The sequence below is a fragment of the Sturnira hondurensis genome, unplaced genomic scaffold (genome assembly GCF_014824575.4).
Source record: "Sturnira hondurensis isolate 20B ecotype Veracruz unplaced genomic scaffold, ASM1482457v3 Scaffold0017436, whole genome shotgun sequence".
NCBI lineage: Eukaryota > Metazoa > Chordata > Mammalia > Chiroptera > Phyllostomidae > Sturnira > Sturnira hondurensis.
In genome coordinates, this window is record NW_028090067.1 from 347,681 (window position 1) to 364,931 (window position 17,251).

Here is a 17,251-nt window from a genome sequence, read left to right on the forward strand (position 1 = left end):
TCATTGCAGCACAATTTACCACAGCCAAGAGTTGAAAGCAACCTAAATGCCCATCAGTAAATGAATGGATCAAAAAACTATGGTACATTCACACAATGAATGTACCATAGCAGAAAGAAAGAAGGAGCTACTACCCTTTGCAACGGCATGGATGGAACTGGAAAGCATTATGCTGAGTGAAATAAGCCAGGTGGTGAAAGACAAATACCGTATGATCTCACCTTTAACAGGAACCTAAACAAAACAAGCAAGCAAAATATGACCAAACACAGTGAAATTCAGAACAGGCTGACAGGGACCACAGGGAAGAGGGGAGAGAATTTCAGGTGAAAAGGGGAAGGATTCACAGAAACTAGTATAAAGGACACATGGAGAACAACTAAGAGGGGTGGAAATGGGAGGGAGGTGGGGAGCACAGGGGGGTGGACTGGGATGGGAGTAGGGGACGGAAAACTGTATTTGAACAATAATTAAATAAAAAAAACATTTTAAAAAAAGGCGAGGAGATCACACAAGGGTGTGACCACCAGGTGGCAGGGATAATGAGAGCCACTTAAAGTCTGCCGAGTCTGCCCAGCTATCTGCCAGACAAGGATTATGGAATTATCCCCCTGGATCTTTAAAAACAGGGGGAACCCAGTATCTACATCAATGAATGAACGGATAAACCAAGTGTGGTCATATATACAATGGAATGTTATTCAGTCTTCAAAAAGAAGAAAATTCTGACACATGCTAAAACTTAGATGAACCTTGAAGACATCACGTGCAGTGAAATAAGTCAGCTACAACAGGATAAATGTCTCATCCTTTTGCTTACGTAAGGTACCTCCAGTAGCAAATTCATGGAAACAGAGAATAGAATGGTGCTGCCCAGGAGCTTGCTTGGAGAGAGAAGGAGGGAGGAGTTTTGTCAGTCAAGGTCCTCCAGAGAAACAGAACCAGTAGGATGTGTATACTGAGAGAGAGATTAATTGTAATATATTGACTTGTGCAACTATAGAGATCGGCAAATCTGACACCCTGGAAAACCAATGACACCGTTCCAGTCCAAAGGCTGTCTGCTGAAGAAATTTGCTTATTTGGAGAAAAGTCAGCCGTTTTGTTCTGTTTAAGCTTTGAAATGATGGGATGAGGCCCAATCACACTAAGGATGGAGGTGTGCTTTACTCCCATCATTAAAATATCAATCTCACCCCAAAATACACTCAAAGAAACACTCAGAAGGGTGTTTGACTGAATACCTGAGCACCCTGTGGCCCAGAGAAGTCCACACATAAAACAGCCATTACAGGAATTATCGTTTAATGAGTACAGACCTTCCATTGGAGAAGATGAAAAAGTTCTAGGGATGAAGTGTGGTGATGGTTGCCCAACAATGTGAAGGCACTCAATGCCACTGAGCTGTATATCTCAAAATGGCTAAAATGGCAAATGTCTTATTAGGCAAGTTTTACCCAAAATGAATAGAGCAACCCACTTTTTTCTATCAGGCTTGAGTAGGGAAAGGCATAAAAGGCTCTCCCGAGGAGCCAGATCACCCAGAAGATGGTGACTGTCAAATTCTCCATGTTGCGGCTCCTCCATATGAGCTTCTAGTTTGAAGGAAGTCAGAAAAATGTCGAGGGTGACCCTGGGCGGACGTTCTCTACCTCACACTGTACCGTTAAAGTCTTCTACAGAATGCATTGTCTCTCCCGCGTAGATCTGCAAAGACTCTCACTGAGTTATTACAAGAGATGTTCATACTGAATGTACACTATCTCAGCCATCACCTATGTTTTTGTTTTCAATTAACGGACATAATGGAAAAAACTATGAGCCGAGCTCCTGTCTGGCATCTTATAGAAAAGAGTTATTCGGCAAACCACCTGAACTCTCTGAGCTTCTGTTCCCCTTCCTCAAAATAAAGGAACTAAAACAGTTTTCTGTTACATTTCTTTGTATTTTAAAAAATTCAGCTTGTGCTATGTGTTTACAGATAAGAGTCTCATGTAGTAACTGTCTATTCTTTGCAGAACATTACACAATTTTCATGGTATGCCAGAGTAATAGGAAAGAATACACTTTTTTAATGTAAAGGGGTCTATCTTTACTATTAAAGGACTTGTGATTTAGTTGGTGAGGTGAAATAACATTAATGGAATTGAACATTGATACAAGCACTGACAGATATATTAAATAAGGGGAGAAAAGAAATTGATGATGATAATTCTACTTGTAGATGTTAAGTAGAGATTTTTTTAAAGAACAAAATCTATTGTACTTGAAGTAAGTATGGGATTTATAGAGCTCATTGCCAGGTCCTGAATTACTTAGTGTGACTTCCACGAGTGCTGACCCTCCCCATAATGGGTGATTATGCTCTCTCGAGTCTCATTGTTAAAGTGGGGAGGTAAGTATCAGAAGTCTGAGAGATCTTCTCACTTATATGTGGAATCTGATGAACACAACGAACTAAGAAATGAGAAAATCACAGAAGTGTAGATACATAGAGCAGACTGACAGCTGAGGGAAAGGAGGGGGTGGGGGGAGAGGAAAGAAAGGTGGTGAAAAGATCAACCAAAGAACGTTTATACACACTCACTGACATGGACGACGATGTTGGGATTGGCTGGGGATGGGGCGAGGGCGAGGCTGGGTGACACAGGGGAAGGTGATAAATGTGGGAACAACTATAGCAGTTTAAACAGTATTTTTAAAAGGGAAACATGAACACCATTAGAAAAACATACTAAGGACATAACCACAAAATCACAAAAAAATACCCATAAATGGTTAACGGACACAATATGACATCTTTCTAGTAGAAATAGATATAAAACTCTTCTCAAATTGTCAAATATTAAAAGTACTAACAATGAAATAAACATGTTATATGTACTTCTAAAAAAATAAAAATTAAAAGAAATATTTACTTACAACCTAAAAACAAAACAAAAAACAAGTGAGAGATCTAGCTCAATGTTATGCCTCCTCTCAAGAATACAGTTCTTTCTGGTGCTCTGTGTATCTTTGGGCGCGTTAAACATAGTCACATACATCCTTTTGAGACACTTCTTACCACGATAATCCATGAACTATGTCGTATACTAGTCAGATGGGTGAGTAAACGAGGACAGGAGCAATAGAGAAACTGAGGCATAGTTAAATGGCCAGGCGGTTTACAGCCACCCAGTAAATCACGAAATCCTGTGTTCCTTAACCAAGGACACTTAAGAGTGAGTAGTTTCCACCTCATCCCACCCAGAGGGGAAATAGCTGAAATCACCCTACTCAAAAAGATAACAGAAGTCTAGTTAGTACAAGGACAGATGAAGTCTGGGAATAAGTCTCTTCTTGGTACATCCGCATAAAGCTGATGAATATGCGGTTGAGGTCCTCTCCTAAGACCTCCCATAGAATGCCTTCCCTTGGCCTTGGGAAATCAGAGAAAAAACTGAAGACAAAGGACCCAGCAGGAGCTCCTCCCCTCTGGAGCACACCACACCATTTCCTTCTTCTTCCCCACCCCCCAGGCACATCACCTACCCCCTTCTCTCTCCTAAGCGCCAAGTACCCTCCTTTTACCTCTAACTTGTTTCTTGAGCTGACACAGCCCAGCTGGCTCACATCCACTACCTCTCTAATTTTCTAAATAAACTTTCACTTATAATTTGACGTTCCTTAGCTCTGGTTCTTTCTTTGCCAAACTCAAGAACTGAGGTCCCATCTGCGGTAACATCTGGTGCTGTTTTGCCACTAACATTAGGATCTGATGTACTCACCAGAAATAAGTGTCATGTCCGCTTCATCCACAAGTGTACTTACATGTCTCACTTTACTCCACTAGAATATTGATGGGATATAAAATAGCTGAGTCACTGTGGGGACTGACAATGTGTCCTCATCATTGTGGTATCACTCCAGCATTTATTAATTCATTATTAAAAACAATCTCTTGAGATTCTAATTATGTAAAAGTTGCTATGGTGTATNCAAACCCTCCTTTCACCTCTAACTTGTTTCTTGAGCTGACACAGCCCAGCTGGCTCACATCCACTACCTCTCTAATTTTCTAAATAAACTTTCACTTATAATTTGAGTTCCTTAGCTCTGGTTCTTTCTTTGCCAAACTCAAGAACTGAGGTCCCATCTGCGGTAACATCTGGTGCTGTTTTGCCACTAACATTAGGATCTGATGTGCTCACCAGAAATAAGTGTCACGTCCGCTTCATCCACAAGTGTACTTACATGTCTCACTTTACTCCACTAGAATATTGATGGGATATAAAATAGCTGAGTCACTGTGGGGACTGACAATGTGTCCTCATCATTGTGGTATCACTCCAGCATTTATTAATTCATTATTAAAAACAATCTCTTGAGATTCTAATTATGTAAAAGTTGCTATGGTGTATGCAGAAATGGATCCAATCTTGCTCCCTGGCATTCCCAGTCAAGGAGAGCAGGATAAGTAGGGCTTGAGTGATAAAGGTAAGCAACACTGATATGTTCAAGCTAATCTGACTGGAATATATTTGTTACAGTCTGAGATTTTGTATGTGTGGGTATATAGAATTCTGTCATAGAGTAACACTTTAAATGGCAGATAAGCTGTTTTCAGTTTGGTCTCGGATACCCCGCAGAGAAAAAGGGAATACAGTATAGATGTCACCTACTACAATGAAAAACAAGCAAATATGGACACCGGAATTAAAATGGTCCAAGTACACACTTCTTTACAAATTTGGTGTATCTCACCCATTTGAATTTCAGTTTCCTTATCTGAAGAGTGGGTACAAATTCCTCTCCTCTAATGCTCATGGAAAGTGCAGTTTTTCCTTTCATAAATCACTTAGTGAAATATCCTGAAATACTCTCAGAATCACCATTTTCCCTGACTGCAATAGAAATAACCCAAGAATTTGCGTCAGCAAACATGAAGCAAAGCTGCTCCTTCCTCCTAGCAATGATTGAGTCACTCTGTTAGATAGCAGTCACTATTTAAACACTCCAGCAAAAGCTCTCCCATTTTCACTTTGTGGAGGTCCTTAACCACTTCACTTTCTCATTCTTGGAATGAATTTGGATATGACTTTTGATGACCTCAAAAGCAAGAGTATGAAGGACCAACCTGATCAGAAGGCAAATGGAGAGAAAGCTAAAGGTACTGTATGCGTACAGAGACAGAATCTCAGGATTAACTTAAACATGTAAATTAACTGAATATAGGATTAGAGAACTAAAATGCTAGAGAGTAAAGAATTAATAACTTTTACTTAAAAGAAAAGTGAATTAAATACAGTGGAGAGGATGATCATAAAGATGATGATGATGAAGGAGAATGAACTAACTTGGTTTGCATGACGATGTAGTAGACAATAATGATAACTTTTATTGAGCATGTACTATGTTCTATGCTATTCATTTTACTTGCATTAGTTCTCTGATTCTTCACTCCTTGGGATTAGGCTATGGGGGGACTCTGCTCACAGAGGCTGCCCCCAACCCCTGCTATCTGCTACAATTGAGAATAAGTCTACTAAGACAAGATCTCCTCGGGGCGGGGGGGGGGAGAAAGGTGGTCGATCTCTCAAAGGAGAAGGGCCGGGAGGCTGTTCCTCAATGGGTTTTTACTGGGTTCAGTTTGCACCGGAATACAGGGTGTATAGGTAAAGCTCATCAATCATTGTCAGGCAGTAAGGATCAAACAATAGATAACCTACAAAGAACACTGGGGGCTTATTCCGAGTCAGGGTCAGATAGCTAAAGGGCCATAAAACTTTAGGAAACAAACTCCTTTTATGGTTGGACCCTTATCAGAAAGCTAAGGACATTCTTAGCAAAGCATGTTTCACTGGATTTTATGCATTCTTTCTTAGGCCCTATTTCCATGGGGAACGTGCCCTTTCCAGCACAGGGCTGTATTGCCCTACAACATTGTTTCAGGCTTAGGTCAGGCAGGGGAAGTAAGGCAGACAAGAGATTAGGAGACTTCTTGCAGACAGAATGAGGACTCAGGTTATGTCAAAGCTGAGGGGCAAGGGTCCATCACCCCCTTTTTCTATAGCTTCCCAAGTCCTTCCCTGAGGGCCCCTTTGTGACCACACCTGTCTTAGGTCATCCCTCCCATGAGGAATCTTACCCGTCATTGCCTAACCAGTCATGCACCAGGGGCCAAGCAGAGTGAAGCAAAAGGGGGCAGAGGCAGCACCCCTACCAGGAAAATAAGTTTTGTCTCCTTAGTGACTTATGGCCCCAAGGTCTCTTTACTCAGCCTTAGCCGCAGGGGGTTACCGTTTCTGAAACCAGGTAGAACAGTTCCCAATGTAAGGCTATGATCATCCTTTTACAGAGGACTAGCCGGGGAGCAGGTTTCACTGAATTTCCCACTTTTGTGCAGCTAGTAAATGGTAGTGCTAGAATTGTATCACGATCAACCATTTTTCTAGAATCCAGTCCATCAGATGGTTCAAAAAATGTTTAATTTATCCAGTTTATACAAGACAGTTTTTATAATAGTCCTGGAGGCATTGCAAAAAATTCCTATATTTTATGAATTATACAAAACAGATAAAGTAATATTCAGTATAGTTGAGCATCATTTTGTTTTATGGCATATCATTTTTGAAAATGATAATTTGTTTGCTATACACAGTAGTTAAACTGCCTAAGTAAAAATTAATTTATAATCCCAAACCCACAGACAATCTAGATAGAATGCCTTTTGTCCTATATCCATTTTGAGAGAGAGGAATAGAATATAAAAAAGGGAAGTTATACCAAAACGTCATACAAATATAGATAAGACATTCCAGAGAATGTTTCCATCAACAAAGTGAAAATTTCTCTCGATAGCAAAAATAAGTGTGAGCATGTAATAATTTAACATTTTAGCTGATGAACTTGACCCAATATGAAAACAGTATTGGCATTTATAGGTAAATCTTTGAATTAACAGTAGACATTTGCTCATTCATTCATTCATTCATTATTCATGCAGTAAATGCTGATGCCTAACTATTAGTACAATTATGAAGTAAATTCTTTTCTCGGAACCTGTGTAGATCATCACCTGCCATACATTTGGTTGCTTTCTGATTAGATAACTGGTAGGAGGGGCAAGGAACTGGGTGAATGGTCTCCACCTATGAAGGAGACAGGACAAAGGGTGGACCATAGAAAATGGGAACATGTGCCTTCCCTGCACTGGTGTGGATCCTGTGACTTCTGAAAACTCAGGAGTTTCATTATTCAGGAATGTTGGACATACTTGATCACCTACAGAATGTACCTTTAAGACACTGACCACAGGCAATGTTGTTTGAAAGACTGACACAGACATTTGCCCCTGAAAGTAGGATTAGGTAATTATTTGCACAAGACATAACTATTTTCTACTTCTTCTCTACTAACTTGCCACACACACTCTAGGAGTTTAATAACACTGAATCAGTAAATGAGGCATATTCCTTTCTGTCAAAATTTCTGTTCTGTTTGTATCATCTGTAGAGCCCAGCAGAAGTGCTTCTGACACATGACAGCTATGAATATATTTGACCATTGATCAAGTTAGATCACTATACATTCACACTGGATATTTTGTGATATGGTGTGACAAGTCATGCAGCTACTTACAATTGAATTAAATATTTATGTTGGGACCTTAATGTCTGTGTGATCTTAGAAAGTCACTAAATCTTTCAGTTTCCTCATCTGTATGTACAAGAGAACATTATCAATGCCTTATTTGTTCTATTTCACATGATGAGGAGTCCAAGTATATGAGATGTTTTCCTGCTTCACCAAAATATCTGTCTTTTTGTTAGGTGGTAGGACATGTAATTAGACACATACACACACACACACACACACACATACGAGTTACATAATTTCTTTGCTTCTAAATTCATGGTGAATTTTTTCTTATAACAACAGGGTCACAGCTGTTATAAGTATAGAACATAATATTAATATGAGTCAAGTGAGTATTGAGGTTTCATTTCTAGTTTTCTTTGCTCAATAATCTCAGCTCCTATACGTAATTTTAGTGGAATAAAAGTTGAATAGCACAAAATTATCTTGTAATTCTTTAAGATGGTATCAGTTAATTAACTGACTACGTTTTATTTGCTTGACATCAGACAGTCATTTGTGGTATGTTGCTTGTAATACACACTGCATGTGCATGTGTGTGTGTATGTGTGTGTGTGTGTGTACATGCACAGACTTGGTCTATAAAAACATCAGATTCCCTGTCTTGTGGGTAAAGTTGATCCAGTCAAGCCAGACTGAGGGTTTCTTGAAGAGTCATTGTCAGGGGAGTAGCCAAAGTAGTTGTACAACCTTTCGAATCAGATACATAGAGTGAAATATCTGGTAATGAATTCTGGATCTTCTATCATTTCAGTTGTGTGACAATGAGTAAGTTGCTTAATATCTTTAATTGTCCAGATTTTTCACCTATAACTATGGGTAGTGAATTATTTGCAGAGTCCTTGGAAGGACTAGAAGTGAGTAATGCAAAGCACCAGGTACAGACAAGATCCAAAGAATTGTTTGATTACTTGCCTTTGTCCTTCTCATCTCTCTGATTTTATCCTGTTACTCTAGGTCCTCATGTGCTTTCTTCCCGGTGGTGGTGCCCTGTGGCTGTGACTCTAGGGATCCTTTGTCTGGGTTTACTGGTGACCGTTATAATGCTGATAATGCAATGTAAGTGCTGACGTGGGGAAGTGATAGAGTGAAAAATGAGAATTTACAAACATGGTTTGCAAACTGGTTTCAGAATACCCACAAACAACCTTGATTTAGCTACATTTTAGGCAAACTGTTTTTAGAATGAGTGGGAAGATGAATGGATGTATTGTGCTAGTCTCTCAAATTGATTGGGGCATGGAATGAAGATTATGAATCACAGGTTTTTGTTGCAATTAGTTTTCGTAGCTTCATAGACAGAGCCTACATAAACCTAAACATAATGAGGAAGAAAATAATTTGAAGCTGATTATCCACAAGGTCGTCTGAGAGACCCAGAAGCAATAGAGACCTCATTTAGCTCATGCTGAGTTTTAATAGAGATAATTAAATGCCACCTTAAAGTTAAGAACAAGAAATAAGAGTTTTAATAAATAAAACATTTAAAATAAAATATACTTTAAGTTCATAGGAAAGAGACTGGAGGAAAAGAAATGAAAGAAGGATGAGAGTGTCCAAGAGGGAAAGAAAATGATGCCAGTTACCCACCTAAACCACCTGTGTACTCAGGTTGTAGACATGAGTAATTTCGGCTATCTAGAAGGGCCTTTAAAGTGCTGTTTGTTTTTCAATTGTTGTTTTAGATCACAAACCATTTATTTGTTCCATAGAGAAACACCAAGGTCTTTCCTAATGATTGAGAGAAGTGCTTTTGACCAGTGATGGTGATTGGAAGGGTCTTTTCTCTGAGGCTCTGATCACTTCACAACGAGGTTAAATCTGGCCTTCAAGGCAAGGAGACAGCTTTGTACTGACCCAGCAAACTTCAAGAACTGAGATACTTGACCCTTAACATTTGTTACCTGCTTGATTTCATAACCTTGATTTCATCTCCATCTTTCCTAAGATATGCTATAGCAAAAAAAAAATTGGGGGACTCTTGTGACACAGCCACTTAAAATAATTCTGTGGGAGGCTGTCTCAAAAACTGAGGTGTCATCATTCTTAAATAAAAGTAGGAAGTCTGAAAGGGTAGATAGAGGTCAGAGGAATGAAGACACAAATACAGTAAATCATTAGCGACATTCTTACTAATAGTCAGTGAGTCTGGCTGATGGTGACTGGATATTTTTAGGCCGTCTGTATTTTATTTATGCCACTGATGCTTATCTTGGGATTTCTTTCAACTTGTGTGTACCTCTCAACAACAAATAAAACATTGAAAATACTTTTTTAATTACAGTGTCTGTGAAATCTTCTGTTCATAAAAATATTTATATATATTTATATTGCAGGAATATCAAGTAACTTTCAAGTCTGTAGTTTTTGAGTAAATTTGAGTCATTTTCCAGCAGTTTATCTGTTGTCAATATAGATTATTTGATTCAGTTCTTTGATTTCTTCACAATTCAGTGGAGGGTTTTTTATTGGGGATTGGAAATGAAGCTTTAACTCAGCTCTAATTTAGTATCCCAGGTGTCTGATCTTCTAAAGGAACAGCAAGCAAACCTGACTCACCAGGAAAATATTCTGAAGGGACAGATGCTAGCCCAGAAGCAGGAAGAAAACGCTTGCCATGAACAACAGCGGGAACTCAAGGAAACAGTGGAAACACTTGCCCAGAAGCTGGAAGAGAAATCCAAACAACAAATGGAACTTTATCAGCAGAACCTGAATCTCCAAGAAGTTCTGAAGAAGGCAGCAAATTTTTCAGGTATGAGTGAGAGAGGAGTAAGAAGAGGTATTGGAAGCTAATCTTAACTATTTTTTTGAAAAGCTTCTAGGCACAAAATTAGCATATCGATATATGTCTCATTATTTACATAATGTTATGACATCATTTCATAATGTTCTTTACTGGAAGCTCTCTATATCTGTCATCCTCACCCTATCCTATATCAAATTCTTAAAATATCTGATTTAATTAAGCACACTTTTGGTGAATTTAAGGTTTTTTTTTTCTCATAGGAGTTTAATTTCTTTTTAAAATTTTCGTTTTAAGATTTTTCTGGAAGAATCCTTCTTCCCTTACTGCTTACCACCAATTCATATCTCTCCCCATTCCAATGTATGTTAGTCATTGATTTCTTTCCCTAAACAGTCTCCTTCGTGGCTGGAACGCCTGCCTCCACAGTAGCTTTACTCTATGGCACTGTTTCTTAAAGTGTAGAACATCAATTTACTTTTTTTCCTTTTTTGAAGGTTTTATTTATTTATTTTCAGAGACAGAAGAAGGGAGGGAGGGGGAGGAACATCCTTTGTGAGAGAAACATTGATCGGTTGCCTCTAGCACATCCCCAGCTGGGGACCAAGCCCACACCTCAGGCATGTGCTTTGAGCGGAAATCAAACCTAAGACCTTTCCGTTCACAGGCTGGTGCTCAATCCACTGAGCCACCCCAGCCGTGGTTGTTCTCTATCACCTTGAACTGAGTCAGTGAAGATAGGCTGGCTTGGAAGTGTTAGGAAGATACTTCAAATAAGACAAAATACGAGGGGCCTGGGTAGTAAGTTTATGTGAGAAGAACTGAATTGATCTCAGCTGTGTGATGGACTCTCGGAGGCAGGTAGAAATAGTAACACCTACATGAAGGCGATGATAACGTGAACTCTGAGGTTATTACAAAAATGACCTGATTTGTTTCGTCTTTCTGTAACGTGCAATCGTCACGCATATGATTTCAGTCATGAGGATAGGTGGAGGGTGTGAGATGGATTATGTTACTTCGTTGGAGGTGTATGCAACCCTATGCTGAGCACTAATAACTATCACTAATAAGCAGGCATAGCTCCAGTTTCTCAGCTGTATGCTCAGGGAATCTCAACCATGTCATTTCTTTGGGTAAATATTATGTAATAATAATTCACAGAGAAGCACAGATCTTTTTATTCTACAGACGAAAAACTACTGAAATCTTGATAAGTTAAATAATTATAATAATGATCAGTGGTTTTGTATAAAGTTTTGCAGTTTATAAATAATTCTAACATTTACAAGATTATTTAAATTTCAAAATAAGCAGAAATGCATACACAAACTAATCTTTAGCTAGTGTCAACCGTGTATTTAATATCTTTAAGAAGGGATTTACTGAGGAAATAAAAGAATATTCTATTTCAAAGAAGGCTTGCAGGAAGAAGCTAGTATATCAAGGACACAAATGGTTATATAAGCAGGCATAGCTACTTGCCAGCCAAAGGTTTATTTCAAAAGTGGAGCTGTAAAAATATTCTTGTATTTTATCAGTTGTGTGGAATTAAATTTATGTCAGAAACACACGGAACCATCTCTGAAAGATTCCAGGCCTGGATAACTAATTAAAATAGTAAGTGGTACGTCTTTCCCAGGCAGATAAACTGGGTAACATACTCCATTCTTTGACAGGTTCCGATAAAGGCTAGTTGTAATACCAAATACAGTACTGTCTTTTTATCAAGCAGATTTGAGAAGATTTTCAAAAAACATTAACAATAAAATACCACATGGAAATAAGTGCCAGTTTTCTCAAGTTTGAGACAAATTTTATCTTTCTTACCAACAAGTCTGTGGTCCTCTGAGTGTATATGAAAAGGGAGAAATGACCAGGTGCGGTTTGCTTGAGGCCATCCAGCTGGGAAGATTCAGGGTCTTCATAGTAAAAGACTTCACATTTAGCCCCAGAATTAGTGGTGGTTCTTAACCTCTAGTATACAAAATTATTACCCAAGTAGTTTCTTAAAAATGGCAGGTTTACCCCAAGGTTAAATATCAATTTCCTTGAGAGACACTAAAGAATATTTCCTTCCCTGGCTGGTGTGGCACAGTGGATTGAGCACCAGCCTAGAAACCAAAGGGTTGCCTGTTCAATTCCCAGTCAGAGCACATGCCTGGGTTGCATGCCAGGTCCCCAGTAGGGGGCATGTGAGAGGCAACCACACTGATGTTTCCCTACCTCTCTTTCTCCCTCCCTTCCCCTCTGTCTAAAAATAAAATAAATAAAATCTTTCAAAATAGATTTCCTCCACTGACCCCCAACTCAGACATTTGACAAGTAGTGTGATGTCAACAGATACAAGAGTTTGACTGCCCAGTTTCCAGTTCTCATTTTCTCCGTCAAATGAAGAAAAGGAATGGAACCTATGCCCCAGTGTTGTTAGGAGGATTAGATGAGTTAATATATGTAAAGTATTGCCAACAGTTCCTGTGTTTGGTAAATAAAAATCATAATTAAATAATTATGGGGAGGAGGAGGAGGAGGAGGAAGATTTGGTGCATTCTTTAAAATATCCATAAACCTACAGACATGGGCATATTTTATTTATTGCCTAGACCTTCATTGGGATTTTTTGGACTCTGTGAGGATTTTGTCACTGAAAACTCCCTATTTTCTGAAATCTTACTGAAATGAAGACGCTCACTTTCATCAATATACAGTTCTCTTTAGAACATCTGTATTCAGAGGAAATAGAGTGTGTGCCATGTATGCCTCATTAAATACCCTGGTAACCACACTTCAAAGTTAGGAAGAAACAGATAAAATTACTTTTAGTAACATATTTTATTTAACTCGATGTATTTAAGAGTTTTTCAGCACTAAGCAGTATAAGAATTATTCATGGGATACTTTACACTTTTTTTCATATTAAGTTTTCAAAATCATGCATGTCTTATACTTATAGCACATCTTAATGCAGACTAACCACAACTCAAGTACTCGAGAGCCACAGATGAGCTACTAATTTATATGTCTTAAATTAGGAGGCATGACATGTAAGCCTGAATTCATTATTCAAGGACATGAAGTTTTACAATACATAAGCATACTATTTTAAAAGGCAGAATGGGTATTGTGTACTTATTTCCCCAACTTTCACTTCCATTCTTCCAAACTTAATTTTAAAAGAATACACCAGATTCTAAAATTATATCCCAGCCCAAACCTTGCTTTCTAGTTTAGGTGAATAAAATTAGAGTGTGTTTTTCTTTTACTCCAAAAAAAAAAAAAAAACCTCAGAGACATAAACACTCTATAGCTATCGAGTTATTTGCAGAATCTGAGTGTAAACCTAATTAAGAAGAGGTGGTATTTATGTGAGAATCTTGAGGGAAGACTTGATTTAAGAGTTATAGAAATATTTTTATTCAGGCACAACTCACTGATTAGACATTTCACACTTCCTAGGTCCTTGCCCCCAAGACTGGCTTTGGCATGAAGAAAACTGCTACTTCTTTCCCACTGACCCATTTAACTGGGAAAAAAGCCAGGAGAACTGCTTGTCTCTGGATGCCCAGATGCTGAAAATTAATAGCATACATGATCTGGTGAGTTTTTAAGCATGTGTGTTGGATTGCTATATTGGCTTAGAGGGAAACGAATCAGGTTCAGGTCCTGTGTGGAGGCGTCTCTGAGAGTCAGAATATCTGTTTACTAGCCTAGCCTGGCCACAAATTCCATCCGTGACCTTTGACAGACGGGTTATGCAGTATCTCTGTACTTCAGTAAACATTTCTGTGAAACCATTGAGAGGATGTTGAAGATTTCTTTTGGCTCTTTAGTTTCGTGAATCTGTAAAACAACCATGCTGACTCCAACATCAACTCAGAAATGTTGCTCCCCACAGAAATTCATCAATCAAGCAAGTGCCCATTCCAATTTCCCGTTCTGGACAGGGTTGTCTCGGAGGAAACCAAGCTACTCATGGCTCTGGGAGGATGGTTCTCCTCTGATGCCCCACGTGTAAGTTTCCTGTTCTTCGTCCAACCTCCTAGTAAAGTTACTGCAGGATTCCACACAATGTGCTTTTCTTTCCAGAGAGAAGCTTGTAGAATTTCTGAGTCTCTTTCCCCACCCCTCTCACACAGGGAGCTGGCTTTCTCCAGAGCTTTCCTGTTATTACTGATCTGAAACTTTGAGACAAAGCTAAATTCCTGACACAAGGTGGCAGTAATCTACTTTTCTTTATTTCTTTCTTTTTTGTCCCCACCTCCAGGTTTAGGATCCAGGGAGCTGTTTCCCAGAAGCATCCTTCAGAAACTTGTGCCTATCTACAAAGGGGAATTGTTTTTGCTGACAACTGCATTTTAACTGCACATAGTATATGTCAGAAGAAGGCCAATCTCATTGAGCACAGTGACTTTGAAGGCTCTGAAAGAAATGGAGGAGCCGGTCCTTGAACTCTTTTCTGGAATTTAAGCTATTCTTCCTCACCTGGTGCAAACCATGGGAGCCCTGAGAACAGGTGTTGGGAGACCAGAGAGCTTCTCAGCAGAATGTGGGGCTCCAGCTGCCTGACACCTTTATGTCAAAAGTTTTGATTCTATCTCTGTCTACATTTTTTTTTTACCTAGCTTGTCTAAAGCCTCTCAGCAAACTTTGGTCCCTCTTCCCTTGTTTATTTTAACATTTTGCTCCTTTCCAAGCCTTGGGAACCCCTTCTACCTCAGTGCCATCTTCCCCTTACCCTTCTAAAACTTTAGAGAAGAAAGACAAGGTAGGACTTGCCCAACCGCAACAGAGGGGGGAAAAAAGAAGCATGCGTGAGAAACAGAGCACACGAACAAGTAGAAAAGAGGAAAGGCCACAGTGCGATCAAGAAGCTCATGTTCTCAATGTCAAAAGTTACCACGTGTTGGTCTTTGAAACTGGGGTCTCTTTCCAGGCTCTCCACACACACACACACACACACACACACACACACACACACACACACACACATGCACACATTATCTTCACAGTTTGGTGCCATTGGGGTGTCCTGGGAAATACTCCAAATCTGATGGCCTTTTCTGTAAACTAGTTCACAATTAATCCTTAAATCAGTCATTTCTTCATCTTTCTTCTACCAAAGGACTACTTACTGCCTTTAATTTTTCCAAGCAGTATTTGTTAGATTCATTGGGTGGGTGCCCCAGGAGGAAAAAAAAGTTAATCCCCCGCAATGTACATAACTTTTATAGATAAACTCTTCTCAATCTGTTTCACTATGGTATAGTGCAGAAACATATAGGGCCAAAAAATAATGACACTCAAGTGTAGAACAAAGCAAGTTAGGAACAGAAATATCATTGAATAGGAACAGATGGAATTGGAAATATTTCTTCTGTTTTCAGTGCACATATTTAAAATGCACAATCAACAAGTTTTCACTTCTGTAAATGCATTCACTTGAAATCATCACTACAAGCAGGACAGTGAGCATATCCATCACCCCTCAAAAGTTTCATCGTGCTCCTCCTCAATATTTCTTCCCCAGGCAACTACCGGTCCAATCCCAGGACTGAATTTTGTAGTGCATTGATATGAATGAAATCATACAGTATGCTTTTTTTTCTATAGCTACTTCTACTTAGCATAACTATTTTAAGAGTCATCTATCTTGTTGTTTGTATCAATTTTTCATTCCTTTTAAATGTTGAATGTTATTCTTGTGTGTGACTAGACCACAATTTGTCTCTCCATTGACCTGTTGATACCATTTGGATTCTTGAAAAGAACTAATAGAAATAAAGCTGCTATGAACATTTGTGTATAAGTGTTTGTATGAACTGGATTTCTCTTCTCTTGAGTGAATATTTAAAAGTGTAAAGTCTGAATCATTCAGTAGGTGTATGTTTAGCTGAAAAGACTGCCACATGGTTTTCCAAAGTTGTATCACGTTGCATTCCTACTAGTAATGTCCTCATGTTCCAGCTCCACTGCATCGTTGTCCACACTTGGAATCATCAGTCTTGTAATTTTAACCATTCTAATAGGTATATAGTGGTGTATCACTTTAGCTTTACTTCGCATTTCCTAAATGGAGAATGATTTTGAGCGTCTTCTTTTGTGCTCATTTGTTATCTGTACATTTTCTTGGATAAAATCACCTACAAATTTCTTGAAAAATTTTTATAAGATTTTACTTATTTTATTTTTAGATGGAGGGGAAGGGAGGGAGAAAGAGAGGGAGAGAAACATCAATGTGCAAGAGAAACATTGATTAATTGCTTCTTGCATGTTCCCAGTGCAGGACCTGGTCCACGACCTGGGTATGTGCCCTGACTAGTAACTGAGCCAGTGACCATTGGGTTCACAGGCCTGTCTGTGCTTAACCCACTGAACCATACAAACTAGGGCTTCTTCTAGAAATTTTATAGTTTCAGATTTTACATAGACATCTGTAACTAATTTTGGGTTTTTGTGAGTTATGTATCAAAGTTTTCTGATTGTGAGGTTTTTTTTGCTTGTGGATAGTCAATTATTTTAGCAACATTTGCTGAAAAGAATATATGTTTTTCACTACATTGCCTTTTCATGTTGCCAACAATCAGTTATCAATATTCTCATGGGTCTATTTCTGGACTTGGTTCTGTTCCATTGACTAACTTGTATATTTTTACACTACCATGCTATTTTGAATCCTGCAGTTTTTAAATATATCTTGAACTAACATAGTGCTAGTCTAATTTGTCTCGACTTATCTAGGTTTTTGCATTTCTTTGCAAATTTTTGAATTTCTGAATTTGTAAAAAAAGCTTTAGAAATTTTTTATGTAATTGCATTAAATCTATAGACAAATTTAGGGAATATTGAAATATCAAAAATTTTTATTTG

The 17,251-nt window shown here is 38.6% G+C and overlaps 1 protein-coding gene across 1 annotated transcript; it reads left to right on the plus strand.

Annotated features, from left to right (window-relative positions):
* Positions 1-4,983: 4,983 nt before the first annotated feature.
* Positions 4,984-17,046, plus strand: OLR1 (oxidized low density lipoprotein receptor 1). The gene is made up of 6 exons (XM_037068273.1): positions 4,984-5,149; positions 8,596-8,697; positions 10,148-10,393; positions 13,841-13,980; positions 14,280-14,395; positions 14,649-17,046. The coding sequence occupies exons 1-6, from the start codon at positions 5,062-5,064 to the stop codon at positions 14,830-14,832; spliced, it is 876 nt and encodes a 291-aa protein (XP_036924168.1). The 5' UTR covers positions 4,984-5,061; the 3' UTR covers positions 14,833-17,046.
* Positions 17,047-17,251: the final 205 nt, after the last annotated feature.